Raw genomic sequence first — 15,331 nt, 5'->3', positions numbered from 1 at the left:
AAAGAAAAAGAAAAAAACCAAATAACCCAAATAAAAGATGGGCAAAGGACTTGAACCAACATTTCTTCAAAAGGATATATGAGTAGCCAACAAGCTTATGAAAAGATGTTCCAACATCACTAATCATTAGGGAGATACAAATCAAAACCATAATGAAATATCACCTCACACCCATTAGGATAACTACTATCAAAAACCCAAAACAAAACAGAATAACAAGTGCTGGCAAGGAAGTGGAGAAACAGAAGCCTTGTGCACTGTGGGTGGGAATGTAAAACAGTGCAGCAGCTACAGAAACGGTAGGGAGGGTCCTCAAAAAGTTAAAAACAGAATTTCCATATGATGCGGTAATTCCACTTCTGGGTACAGGTCCAAAAGAACTGCACGTAGGGACTCCAACAAGTATTTGTACACCCATGTTCATAGTAGCATTACTCACACTAGCCAAAAGGTGGAAGCAACGTAAGTGTCCATTAACAGAGGAACGGATAAACATGACCTGAGCTGATATATAAGCACAAAGGAATATTATTCAGCCTTTAAGGAAATTATGGGACACCTGGCTGGCGCAGTCAGAGGAACACGCAACTCTTGATCTCAGGGTCGTGAGTTAGAGCCCCACACTGGGTGCAGAGATAACTTAAATAAATAAATAAAAATAAATAAAAGGACAGTCTGACACATGGATGAACCTCGAAGACCTTATGTTAAGTGAAAGGCGCCAGTCATGAAAAGACAAATACTGTATGATTCCACTTAATTGGAACAGTGGTTCCCAGGGGCTGGGGGGAGAAGGAAATGCGGAGTTGTTCAACGGGTACAGTTGCAGTTTTACAAAATGAACAAGTTCTAGAGATTGGCTGCACAACAATGTGAATATAGTTAACACTACTGACTGTACGCTTTTTTAAGTGTGTACAGTCAGTACATTTTTATGGTTAAGATGTAAATGTAATTTTTTTTTACCACAATTAAAAAGAAAAGAAGAGGAAGGTACGTTACTTAAGTTACAAACATAACCATTAGAAGAACTAAAAACAGGAGAGACGGTGATGAAGAAGTACTAAATTCCTCATCTTTTATATTGATCAATGGATATAATAAGACAAAACAAAATTTTAAAGATTTTTATTTATTTTTTTGAGAGCGTGAGCATAGGGAGGGAGGAGGGGGTAGAAGGAGAGGGAATCTTAAGCAGGTTCCATACCCAGAGTGGAGCCCAAAGCTGGCTCCATCTCAGGACCCTGAGATCGTGACCTCAGCTGAAATCAAGAGTCAGACGCCTAACCAACTAACTCACCCAGGTGCCTCAAAACAAAACAAAATTTTAAAAGTAGTTAACTCTAGGGATTGGGGAGAGATTAGAGATGGAAAGATGATGTACTTTGTACTTAGACTCTTCTGAATGGTATATAGATTATCATTAATTTCTCTACCATATAAAGATATGATTTTATTATAAAACTTACTTTCCAGTAAAATATATAAATACTTTAAAAATTTTAATGACTTTTATAAATAAAATTGTTTTAAATATTTTCAAATTTTATTTTTGAAAAAGAAAATAAAAAAATAGCTCCTTCTTCTAACAACATTATAAGAGAATATGCTTACCTTAAAGCAATTTTGGGGTTTTTTTTTATTCAATTTATTTTTTTATATATTTTTTTCTTCCAAGTTTTTATTCAAATTCAAGGTAGTTAACATACAGTGTAGTATTGGTTTCAAGAGTAGAATTTAGTGGGGCGCCTGGGTGGCACAGCGGTTGGGCGTCTGCCTGCGGCTCAGGGCGTGATCCTGGCGTTATGGCATCGAGCCCCACATCGGGCTCCTCCGCTATGAGCCTGCTTCTTCCTCTCCCACTCCCCCTGCTTGTGTTCTCTCTCTCGCTGGCTGTCTCTATCTCTGTCGAATAAATAAATAAAATCTTTAAAAAAAAAAAAAGAGTAGAATTTAGTGATTCATCACTTAATAGAACACCCAGTGCTCATCACAAGTGCCCTCCTTAATACCCATCACCCAGTTAGCCCATCCCCCCACCCACCTCCCCAGCAATTTTTCTTTCAAAATACCCTCAAGGTTATTAGTATGAGGGAGTAAGGGTTGAGAGAATGTATTTTAGAATTAAATAAGAGAGGGGCACCTGGGTGGCTCAGATGGTTAAGCGTCTGCCTTTGGCTCAGGTCATGATCTCCAGGTACTGGGATCAAGTCCCACGACAGGAATCCCAGCTCAGCGGGAAGTCTGCTTCTCCCTCTCCCTCTCCCTCTGCCCCTGCCTCTGCCTCTGCCCCTGCCCCTGCTCACACTCGTGCTCTGTCTCTCTCTCTTTCTCTCAAATGAATAAAATCTTTAAAGAAAAAAAAATAAGAGAAGTAAAGGGTTCCATAGACTTTCTCTGGCAAAGAGCAAGTATGGCACTATGTTTTTTGAATGCAAGGGGAAAAAATTAACATCAGATATCGTCAAAACATGACTTCCTTATTAAGGTCCACATGAAGTTACAATTAACACATATGTAAGCGTGTCTGTAAACAATAGGGATTTTTAAGAAATACTTATTTTTCAAGAGCTAAAAAATATTTATCAGAACAAATATTTTTAAAATAATCCTCAAAAAACATAAGTACAAACATCCTAAAGAGACTCTGTGAAGGAGTCATGCTTTATCAACCGCCACTCCTTAAGTTCCAGGAACTAAAACATTTAAGGGAGTTTTATATAAACATTTCTCTAAGTAATTGAGAAAGCACCATGTTCATACCCTCTACAAACACCAGATCCTTATTATAGCACGAAAGCTAAAAATGAGCTGCAAAATAAAGATATTATATTCTAAAGGTATAAAACGAATTATGCATGAAAGATTTTTTTTTCTGGTTTTAACTTCAGCGTTAGCATAAATTATCTTACCACTGGTCTTTGAGAGAATATAGTCTGCTTCACCACAAAGATTCCCAAAATGGCAAATTTAGATATAGTTTTAGCTGAATTTTTAAAAAAGAAAAAAAAAAGCAGTTTAATTCTGCTACTGGGCTTCGGAAGACAAACTACTTTAAGCTTTCATTACGTTCCTATGTTCTAAAATACAGAATCTGAAGTTTTTCCATAGGACTAATTGCTTTTAAAAATAAACCTGAAAAAAGAACCACCAGTTCAGTCCTTCTGCTATCTCAAAATAAGCTTTTCTCCAAAATTAAATGTAGTATAAAGAGAAAAAAGTCTTATTTGTAATCACTGGTATAATAGATTTAGGCAGAATTATCCATGGATGGTAAAATCACTGGGTTAAAGGTTCTGAGGAAAAAGAATATTATACAATCTCATAGTATCACTCCTCAAATTAACTGTTATTCATAAAAAAGTTATAAAGCCATTTCCATTTTTAAATGACCAAGACCATAGATGGGGCCCCTGGGTGGTACGGTTGGTTGAGTGTCCAACTCTTGATTTGGTCTCAGGTCATGGTCTCAAGGTTGTGAGATCGAGGTGAGCCACACACACTCCCCACACACGCCCCCATCCCCATCCCCACCCCGAGTCAGGCTCTGAGCTCAGGTAGGAGTCTGCTGGAATTTCTCTTTCCCTCACCCTCTGCCCCTCCTTGCGTGTGCGCGCACGCTCTCTCTAGTGAATAAAAAATCTTAAAAAAAAAAAAAGGAAACTGGCTCAGAAAGAACTGTGAAATATGAATTTGACAATAAAGCAAAACAAGTGATTTTTAAAAGCCCCATCAATACAGTAAAAGGAGAAAAAGAAATTTCTCTGAAGGCTAAGACTCAGCTTTGTGCTGTGGCTTACTAAGCTTCAATGTTACCATTCATACAATGCAGATAATGATATCTCACTCTGAATATTGTCTATTGTTGTGAAGATTAAATAAAAATAAGGGCAAAACACTTATAGTTCTTGGAACAACTGGGTACACTTTTACAAAGATTAGTTTCTATGCTCTTTGGCATTCCGCAAAAGGGGAAAAGGAGACTGGGTATCTTTGAAGATAATTTGTGAAATTTTTCTAACTATTGATAATATTTCATTAAAATAAAAGACCACTGCTGGGGTGCCCGGGTGGCTTATCAGTCAAGCGTCCAACTGCTGATTTCAGATCAGATCATGATCCCAGAGTGGTAAGAGGGAGTCCTGCACTGGACTCCATTCTGGGCAAGGATCCTGCTTGAGATTTTCTCTCCCCATCTCTCCCTCTGCCCCTCGGAGCTCCCCCTTTCCCTCTCTAAAAATAAAAAAAATAAAAAAATAAAACAAAAAACATAAAAGAGCACTGTCTAGAAAACCTAGCCAAATAGTTAAGAAAGATAAGTGAGATATATAAAGAAGAGGCAAAATTGTTATTTGCAGATGACATTATCCAGCTATAAATTCTAAGATAGTTAACTAAGAAAGTATTAGAATAAGGTGACCAGTTAAATATTCAAAAATAGGGGCGCCTGGGTGGCACAGCGGTTAAGAGTCTGCCTTTGGCTCAGGGCGTGATCCCGGTGTTCTGGGATCGAGCCCCACATCAGGCTCCTCGCTATGAGCCTGCTTCTTCCTCTCCCACTCCCCCTGTTTGTGTTCCCTCCCTCGCTGGCTGTCTCACTGTCAAATAAATAAATAAAATCTTTAAAAAAAAATATTCAAAAATAGATGGTATAGAATAAACCTATGAAAACAAAAGACCCTATTCACAAAAAGAACAAAATTATAAAACATTTAACAATAAATTTAACAGGAAATGTGTAAGAACTAAGGGACAGGAACCTTAGTGAAAAAAAATCAATAAACAGGTATTATACCTCATACTTACAAGGCAAAGCTCAATATTATAAAACTATCAGTTCTCACATTAACCTATAAATTCAAAGCAATTCCAAATCAAAATACCAGTAAGATTTCCCCCCCCTGGGGGCACCTGGGTGGCTCGGTCAGTTAAGCGTCTGACTCTTGGTTTCAGCTCAGGTCATGATCTCAGGGTCCTGCCATCAAGTCCTGCATCGGGCCCCATGCACAAATGGGAATCTGATTGCCCTCTCCCTCTGCTCCTCCCCTTGCGCTCGCGCTCTCTCTCTCTATCTCTGGAATAAATAAAATCTTTTTTTAAAAAATAAAGTAAAATAAAAAAATAAAAATAAAAGGTGTTTTTTTTTTTTTTCCTGAAACCTAGAAAAACCTTCAAAAATTGATCTGGAAGAGAAAATAAATGTACAAGAATAGCCAAGAAAATTTGGAAATAGAAAATAAATGAAATTGCCTTTCCATAGCATATATCAAAACCAACTACAATAACTAAACCAATGGTGGTTATGTGCAAAAATAGAGTTCTCCCCAAAATCAACGAAACAAGGGCGCCTGGGTGACTCAGTCAGTTAAGCGTCTGCCTTCGGCTCAGGTCATGATCCCATGGGCCTGGGATAGAGTCCCGCATCAGGCTCCCTACTCAGCAGAGAGTCTGCTTCTCCCTTTCTCTCTCCCTCTCTCTCAAATAAATAAAATCTTTTTTTAAAAAAAATCAATGAAACAGAATACAAAGTATTTATGTTCATCTGAGAAATTAGTATGGAAAAAGTTGTCCTTCAACTCAGTGGTGAAAGAATCTATTCAATAACCATATTAGAATACATTTTTTAAAAATTAAGTTGTATCAGTACACCACAAATAACTAAACCCCCAAATACCAGATTTATTGAAAAGATAATCACTTGAAAAGCTTTACATAATAAATGAAAAAATAAAATATTTTTAGATGAGAAATACACATACCTAAGAGAACCCAGAAGCCATAAGGAGGGGGGTGGGGAAGGATGGATTTGATTAAATAAAAGTGAAAAACTCCAGACGAGCAACAGGTTAGAGAAATGCTGGCAACTTTTTTAACAGACAAAATGTCAATGTCCCTTCAAATAAATTAATAAAAAAAGAGACAGAATCCAAGAGAAAAACTGGGCAAAAGACATGAATAAACAAGCTATAGAGGAACTACAAATGATCAGTAATGTATAAAAAAGGCAGCTGTAAAAAAAAAAGTTAGCATTTGCTGCCTATTCTATTGGGAAAATTTTAATTTTTTTCAAGACTATTTATTTTTAGGAGAGAGAGAGCACAAGCAGGGGAAGCAGCAGGCAGAGGGAGAAGCAGGCTTCCACTGAGCAGGGAGCCCGAGGCAGGACTCCATCCCAGGACCCTGGGATCATGCCCTGAGCCGAAGGCAGCGGCTTAACAGCCTGAGCCACCCAAGCGCCCCTATTGGGAAAAATTTTAAAGGCCAATAATGTGCAATGGGAACACAAGGAAAACACTTCATTTGTACACTGTTGTTTGGAACGTAAATTGGTAAGTGTTTGGAGGACAATATCAAGTTTTAAAACAGGCAAATTTGGACCATGTTTGAAGAATATATATTAAATAAAAAGGATGTTCCTTCAGCATAATTTGAAATAGTGATTTAATGAAAGTAATTTTTTATGCTCATCAGGAAAAAGATTAAATTATGGTATAACAATACTATAGAACACTTTATATCAATTATAAAGTAAGCAGATTGCTCTCTATAAATGTATCTCCCTGTCTACCTTAACATGGAAAGATGATCATGAATGAAAACAAATCATGTTGCAGAAACGTGTAGAAATATGAATCTGTTTACTTGAAAAATAAAAGGCTATGTGTGTACACAATACCTATACTTACAGATACATTAATATGATGGAGACTAGCCCCAACTATTAACAATGGCTATCATTAGATAGTGGGGGTGAGAAGCTACAAGGGGAACTTTCCACTTTACGTACATCTGTATTTTTAAAATTTAGTTTTAATGCCTTGCCTCCGTCATCTGTATTTGGTCACTGGTGGCATTTATCCATCATCATTCTCAGCCACATTCCTACGTAGGTTAGCTGTCAGGTACAGGGCTTGGGACATACAGCAGGCACACAATAAACGACTGTTAATTCTGGGCATTTCCACCTGGATGCCCGCAAAGCATGATGAACTCAAAACCCGGTTGCTTGTTCCAGGTAATGAATTACCTCCTCCCACTAATCTTTTCCTCCTCTATTCCCTATTTTCTCTCAAATAAGAAACCTATTGTTGTCAGACTCCCTCTCTTTCCCACAGGCAATCAATCTGTAATTCCTATTGAGTCTATCCCCTAAAATCGCTGTTCAATCCATATCCTCTTGTCCTCCTCTGAATCTCTCAGTGAGACTACTTCTAGAGCCTCCAAATTAGTCTTCATCCACTGCTAATTCATTGCCCATACTGGTTCCAAGAGTGAGCTTTCTAAGATGAAAATCTAAGCGTGAATCTCTCTTACTTAAAACCCTCCCCAATGAAAAAAAGTCCGAAGCCCAAAGTATGATATTTGAGAATCTTCGTGAGCAGTGCTTGTGAGCCCTCTTCTTCGCCACGCTTATCAGCGCGCACTTCACACTTTATGTCCTAATAAGGAATGACTACGGACTAACAACTAAACTGATCTGAATTCCGCAAACATACCACACGCAGTTGTGCAATGCCTGGAATGACCCCCACCCAACATCTTCATCAACCAGGCAAACCTATTTAACCTTTAAAAGCCTCAAACATTTCATCCTCTAGGAAGGTTTCCCAAACCCCAAACACCTCCCCAATACCCATCCCTGCAAGTGCCTTACACACAACCACATACACACTCCTTTATTAACTCTTCTATGCCTTTCCTCCTAGAAGTTTCTCAGTCCCGTGAGGGCAGAGCCTTAGATCACCCACCTCTGCGCCCTCTGTGTCCACCCTAGCACCCTGTGCCTACCTTAGAGTACGCACTAGGCATTCAACAGTATTCATTAAAGTGTGGTTAAACACATTCTCCGTAATATGTGAAATCCTAAGCAAGACTGGAATTTTAAAAATTCAGGTTTTAATTATGCTCATTTCAACCATTAAAAAAAAAAGCAAAACTCAAGTTCCCTTAACAAGAGGGTTGGGAGTTGTATTAGAAAGTTATCATGGACCTCCAGGAAGAATTTTTTCTGCAGAAAGCTGCTTCCTTCTCTGCTTTCTCAGACCTGACATTTGCACATGGTTGGTCTTGGCCTCACTAGCCTCTCCCTTAACTCTTCAGCTCCAGTCTTCACTGCTAACAAGCAATTTATCTCTATATTATCTGATTCAAATTTCTGAGAGAGCTGTTTTGGTTTTTGGCACCAGGCCACCAAGTCCTTTCTTTCTCTGATAAAGCTACTATGATCAGTGGTCCTGTGGTTAGGCACCATGCCAGAAGCTCCAGGACCAGTAACTAACATTCCCCCAACTCCCAACTCAATATACTATTTGTATTTCCTTAGAACATTATAGAGATATACTTTATATTGCTAAAATTATTTTGCAATACTTTTAAAAACAACTCTTGCCAAGACTTGTTCACAGAAAAATCCGGCATACTTCTTCACTGAACCAGCTATACAATCCAAATATACAAGGAGTTAATCTCTTCCTATTTGTAGATGTGCACAGAAAGAATCCTCTAGATTTTATAACTGTTCAACAGCAGTGGTTTAACAAGTTTTACCACCTTTTTGCAAAATTTCCCATACATTTATAATGTAAAATGAAATGAGTAGTCCAGACATTTCCTTGTTAAACTCTATCCCATAATATCAAGTAACTTTAATATAAGGATAAGCACATGCAATAGCAATTTATCACTAACCAACAAAACCTGTTTCTCTTCCTCCTAACACTACTAGGTAATGATTGAAGAAGGAAGGCCATTCACTGACAAGCTCCCATGTCAAGGAAAGAAGGGTCTATAGGCCGTGACACAGTCAGATTCTTCTTTTTTTAAAAATATTTATTTATTTATTTTAGAGAGAAAGCTTGGGTGTGTGCTGGGGGAGGGGCACAGAGACAGGGAGAGAGAATCTCAAGAAGACTCCCCACTGACCGTGGAGCCCCACACTGGGCTCAATCTCACCACCCCAAGATCATGACCTGAGTCAAAATCAAGTCAGACAACTAACTGAGCCACCCAGGCACCCCAATACAGTCAGATTCTCAATGCTATTAATCTCCTGCTTAAAAACTAGAAAAAAATCTAATTAAATCTGTTATCTAGAGAGACATCACATTTGCACTAAGAACAAATTTAACTGAATGAGAGAACACTACACACATCTTTGAAAGGAGAAGGCAATTTATTCACTAAAAAATTCTGGCTATTCCAAGATTCAGCGTTCACTGGAAAGAAATACTGTTAGAAGGGGATAAGGAGAAAACTTCTCGATAATGGCCTTTCATAAGACCTGAAAGAAAAGAATTTTTTTCAAATGCAGATTGTCCTTACATTTCTTGATATAAAGGAAGGATTTTCTATTTTAAAATCAGGTAGGTGTTCTAGTTAGCCAACCTGTTTATTAGCTATCCTCATTGGTGACTCATTTTAGTTTCATCTGTAGTAATGAGCAGCTGACTCTGTAATATCAAAACCCCCAGTTTAGACTATTGTTAATAAACATATAATCTTAACAGATCTAATTTCAGGGGACAGAAATTGGTACAATTTAGAGAGTGCTGATGTTGTCTTTAAATGAGGCTTGAAATGAAGGCACTGTTAGAAAAGCTTTCAATGAATAAAAAGCAATAAAGGGCAAGGGCTTTATTCTTTCATTCCTTAGCAAAAATTTATAGATTTTAAAAAACAAAATGTTAACTTGAATAAGTCTTGGAGAAATTTTAGTCAGGCACTAAAAGGGTTATATGTCCTCTTTTATTCTCTTTTGTAAAAATAATTGTAGCAATAAGCCAAGATAATATGACACCTACATTCCTAAAATATAACAGACTTTGATTTCTTTCCAAAGGAGAAGTTTACAATAATTTTGATTTACTAACCAGGCCTATTTACATTTGTCAAACCAATAAAAGCAGGAAGGAAAAACTAATTTCTTCCTCTTCATAGTTAAAATCACTGGAAACTATCTAAATTTAATAAGCCACTAATTTACATTGTTTAAAGTCTTAAATATAAACCAGAGAGCTGAAAATAATAGTTTAACAATCAAAAATTGAGAAGCACCAACCAGGAGAAGGGTAAGCAAAAGTCAGTATTCACCCAATTTCTCATCTTTGAGAGGAAGGAATTAATAGGTATTATCTAAAGTTGAATCATGAAACAAAGCATAACTTTAAAGTAATAAAGGCAACCTCCAGAATAACAGAAATAAACTGTCAACAGTATACCTCTGGGAGTTGGGACGATGGGATGGAAGACACTTATTTTATACCTCTGTACAATCTGCACCTTCCTACCATGTGAGTATATTCATTTAATCCAGTTTTTTTTAACTGTCAATAATGAGACACCTTAAAAAAAAAAAAAGAAAGGAAATACCTACTATATACTTCATTTTCTGGGCCTAATAACTCATGGACTGTCAACTTTATAAAATGGAAAGTAAGGGGCGCTGGGTTGGCTCAGTTGGTTACGCAGCTGCCTTCAACTCAGGTCGTGGTCCCAGGGTCCTGGGATTGAGCCCCACGTCCCCCCCCTCCCAGCTCAGCGGAAAGCCTGCTTTTCCCTCTCCCTCTGCTGCTCCCCCGTTTGTGCTCTCTCACTGTCAAATAAATAAATAAATAAAATCTTATAAAAAAAAAAGCCTATATGACTAATCACTATTCTTAAAAAAAAAAAAGGTAAGTGAAATATCTCATCTGTCAAATTAAAGGTAAGGTAAAGGAAGCAAAGCTTTTTCCTTCCGCAGTACAAAGGTCACAGCTGACCACATTCAAGTCAGCACAGCTCTTACGACCACTACAAACTTCTAAAAAACATACACACACTTCTTGGTATTGTTTTAAAATGAAGACCTCCTTGATCGGTTTAAGCAAAAACACTGATACTGTCCAAAATAATTCTTGTAAGCTACTGCTGAATACAGTCAAGCTAATTAACAAGAGGTCAGAGGCTACATGGCAGCAAGTGAACAAGTAAGTTGTTACATCAAATCAATAACACATTTTAGGGCTTCTACTTCCTTTGAAATCAGAACAAGAGAGGCGTTTTGAAAGTTTGCTATCTTCACTGATCCCCTCAGGAATGTAAAAGTATGCATTGCAGTTTCAACCTCCTAGTGCTTGAGTTTTTTTTAAAGCAATTTACTTCTGCTTGGACAAACAGTAAGACAGGCCAAAGCCATTGGGTTTTCTGTTAACCCTTAGCTTCAAATCTTCATGGTCACACTAACATTTCACCTTTCTAATGCTACTAAATGTAATGATCTCCTCTTTCAAACCACCACAGAATTCAAAGGAAGGGGGATACTTCAGGCCACTGATTATAGAACATGAGTTAAGACAATAATATTAGGACTAGGCTATTCCTGGTAAGCACAGGAGTTATAACTTAGTAACAACAGGAGTAAAGATCACAGATTTTAAAACTGTGCCTCGGCCGGTCCTCTTCTCTCCTTGCAGTATCTCCCCCTAACAAATGGTCTCAAGCAACACTAACAAAGAAGCATTCACAAATTTTTAATTCACACATATACAACGTAATCTTGACGAGACATAAGTACCTAACGCACATCCCTAAAAACGCGTCAACTGTGCTCTTCAATAATAACTCCTATGCCCAATACACAGGCAGCCTGACCACAGTCCGGCTACACTTTGTGAACTCTTCTAGGCGAGGAAGGTAAACCTGAGTTAGAGAACCAGAGGCTTTAGGCCTTCTGGTAATCAAAAGCGCCAGCAAACTAAAGTAGTCTGTCTTTTCAGCCCCTAGCAAACTTAGTTCACTGAGGCATCACTCCGAATCAACTCTCAATCCCAAACACATTCAGACTTAATGACGTAAAGCCCTTGTAAATCTCTTAGTAAGCCAGTCTCTCTCGAACCCACCAGGTGGACCTACTCTATTCCAAGGCTCCTCCCTCGGACCCTAGTCTGGACCATCAGCCGCGCGACTCCCCGGCACCCCGCAACACACCTTGGGGTGCCCCAACGTAGCGCCCCATGCTCCTCCCCCGACCACCTGGTCACCCATCCCGAGTCCCTAGAGTCGCCCGCCCGGACCAATTCGCCCACAACATCTCCAGCCCCTCACCCTCCCCTCCTCCAGTCCAAGTCGAGAGGGCCTTTCCTCTCCCCTCCCACCCCCACCCCTACTCTGGGACACTCACCCGCGATAGTAGGCTTTCACCCGGACCTGGTGAGAATGGTCCCCGCTGCCGCCGCCTGCGATCGGGTGAGACATGGTACTGCTGTCCCTCTGGGTCGGCATCTCCTTACTCCCCCGCCTGAACGCCGGAGGCCGAGGGTGCGGGGGGCGCGCCGGGCGCCGTGGGGGACTCCGCTGCCCGAGCCTCTTCCAGAGCCGCGGCTGCCGCTTGCTTACCCGTCCACTCCGCCCGCGGCGCGGACCCAAGGGTCGCCTCGCCGGGGCAGCCGGAACCGCGCGGCTCCTCCCGCCGCCCGGGCCCAGCACGCCTCCCCGCTTCGGTCCCTCCCACCTCGCTCGCTCCAAAGGCCCACATTCCGGGGGAGGGCGGGCGCAACCATCGATCCTTTTCAAGGAGCCTCAGCGCCCGGCTGAACCATTCTTACGGGGGCTAGGAAAAGGGGAGAGAGGATGGGAGACGCTGGCTATCACATCAAATAGGCCGGGAGGGAGGCTTTCTTGGACGCTGTGACTGAGAGAATGCCACAGTTCTCCTTAAAAGGCCCCTTTCCTGCAAGGAAAACATTAGGGGACAAAGGCTGCGGCATCTCACCCCTGTTTCCTAACTTGGTGGCGTCCGCGGTCGGCCGACTAGGGACTGAGCTAGATTTGCCCAGCCGGGTTTCTGGGATTTGGAGTCCCGATGGGATTCTGGGACTGGAGGTTCTTTACGTAGAAAACCACCCTCCCCTTCTAGCCGACTGAGGCTGTCTCCAGCTTGCACGCCGCCGGGAGTGTTCGGCTCGGAAATCCTGAATTCAACTTGGGCATCTGAGGTCACTGCAAATGATTGGGCTTCGTCACGATCTACAGTTTGTTGCCTGATGAAGTCTCCCTTCCAATTGCATAAATATCTCAATTATACAGCGCTTTTTTGGGAAACAAGACTTTGGTTACCAGCTCAGCACAGGCTCTTTTATGGAAACAATTTAATAACATATGTAACAAATGTAAAAATGAACGTAATAAAGGAGGAAACTCAACCAGAAGGTATGATGAAAGACCGACATTTCTTCCTTTGCAGCCCCCATACCTAGGCCCTTGTATAGTGCCATCGCATGGCACAGGTGCACAGTATTTATCCAATCCATCCAGCAGAAAAAAAAATTTTTTTTGTATTTTTTTCTGCCGCTGCCTAGCCAGAGATAGCAGTATAAAGGATCCGACCTTGTAGCCTAGTCTCTGATCATCCACTGATCTTGGCTCTGTCACATACTGCAATTACAGATAGCGTGAATCCAGCTCCTGCATCAGTCCTGGCACCGACACATGCCAAAAAGGTTGGAATAATCAAGGAAATAACTTTCTCTACTATGATAAAATAGGGTTAGAGGATTGACTCATCAGTTATGTCTGACAGTCTGGCATGATGTCTTTCAAATGCTACAAACTTGGATTATAAACACTTTATTTTTAAGATTTTATTTATTTGACATAGAGAGAGCAGCACAAGCAGGGGGAGCAGCAGAGGGAGAGGGAGAAACAGGCTTTTTGCTGAGCAGGGAGGCCGCGTGGGGGGGGGGGGCAGGGTGTTGTGCTGGATCCCAGGAACCTGGGATCATGACCTGGCTGAAGGCAGATGAATAACCCACGGTGCCACCCAGCGCCCCTGGATTATAAACTCTTAATAAAAAATTCTTGTGGAAAGACTTGGTATCAGAGTATTGAGAATTGGGGACCTGCATCAACATGTTAAATATGAATCAATTAATTTTGAAATATAAGCTATTTCTGAAGTGAGATTGTGAAATTTTAATTGGCTTAATAGAAAATTTAGGATGCTTATGACAAATTTGAAAGATTATATAATGCTCTAGAAAAGGAAATTTACGTTATATGGGAAGTGAGAATTTAGAAACATATGACATGAAAAGCTTTCTATTTTGGATTCTTATCAGTTTGAAAAATCCTTCATCATTGGCCTAATGCTCTGAAGGTAATTACTATTTTCAGAGGAGGCTTATTGCTTACTTTGTCATCAATAAGAATCTGTAAATTGTAAATATGTGTTTCCATGTCTTGGCTATTGTAAATAATGCTTCATGGGGGTGCAGATATCTTTTCAAGGTAGTGCTTCTGTTTTCTTTGGCTAAGTAACCAGAACTGAGATTGCTGCATGTCATCTATTTTTAATTTTTTAAGGAACCTCCATTCTGTTTTCCATAGTGGCTGTGTTAATTTACATTACCATCCTAATCTCATTTTTTTGATTATTCATTGCCAGTGTATAGAAAATTAATTTTTCATATATCTTGTATCCTACAACTTGCTGAACTCATTTATTAGTTCTCATAGTGTTTTGGTGGATCCCTTAGAATTTCCTATACACCAGATTATGCCATTTTAGAATACAAATTGATTTACCCCTTTCCAGTTTGGATGCCTTCTATTTCTTTTTCTTGCCTGAATACATTAGCTAGAACTTCTAGTACTATGTTGAATAAAGAGGAGAGTGTGAACATTTTTGTCTTATTGTCAATCTTATGTGGCTAGTTTTCAGTCTTACACCATCAGATGTGATTACTCTAGATTTTTTTTTTTTTTTTGCAGATGCCCTTTTTCAGATTGAGGAACTTCTATTCCTAGTTTGTTGACTTTATTTCTTTCTTTGTTTTTAAAGTAAACTCTGCGCCCAACATAGGGTTTGAACTCAAGACAGGGAGATCAAGAGTTACACGCTCTACGGACTGAGCCAGCCAGGCGCCAGACTATTTTTATTTTGAAAGAGTGTTGGGATTTGTTTAGCGCCTTTTCTCTATCTATTGAGATAATCCTGTGGTTTTGTCCTTTATTCTATTGATATGGTATGGCACATTAATTGATTTTTGGATGTCAGCCCACCTTGCGTTCCTAGGACAATTCCCAACTGGTTAGGACGCATCATCCTTTTTATATGCGGCTCCATTCGGTTTGCTAGTATTTTGCTGAGGAATCGCGAATCCGCACTCATAAGCATTGTTTCCTTTAGCTCTTTGGACACAATTATGATAGCCGTTCTGAAGTCTTTTCCACTAAGTCCAACATCTGCATCCTCTCAAGGCCAGTTTCTATGAGCCTGGGTCTCCACTGCCTGTTTGTATGTCTCACTATTTTTTTGTTGCAAACTGTGCATTTCCACTGTAGCAACTCTGGAGAC

The 15,331-nt window shown here is 39.9% G+C and overlaps 1 protein-coding gene across 1 annotated transcript in view; it reads right to left on the bottom strand.

Moving 5' to 3' along the window:
- Positions 1 to 12,503, bottom strand: part of PRKCI (protein kinase C iota) — a 75,883-nt gene extending 63,380 nt beyond the window's left edge. The window contains exon 1 of the mRNA XM_045788628.2: positions 12,158 to 12,503. Coding sequence (XP_045644584.1) covers positions 12,158 to 12,258 — 101 coding nt within the window. The 5' untranslated portion in view covers positions 12,259 to 12,503. The remainder of the gene's footprint in view (positions 1 to 12,157) is intronic.
- Positions 12,504 to 15,331: the final 2,828 nt, after the last annotated feature.

The sequence above is a fragment of the Ursus americanus genome, chromosome 4 (assembly GCF_024610735.1).
Source record: "Ursus americanus isolate L20-20 chromosome 4, mUrsAme1.1.p, whole genome shotgun sequence".
Taxonomy (NCBI): Eukaryota; Metazoa; Chordata; class Mammalia; order Carnivora; family Ursidae; genus Ursus; species Ursus americanus.
The sequence above is the reverse complement of the archived record's forward strand: the minus strand, read 5'-3'. Positions and strand labels throughout refer to the sequence as shown.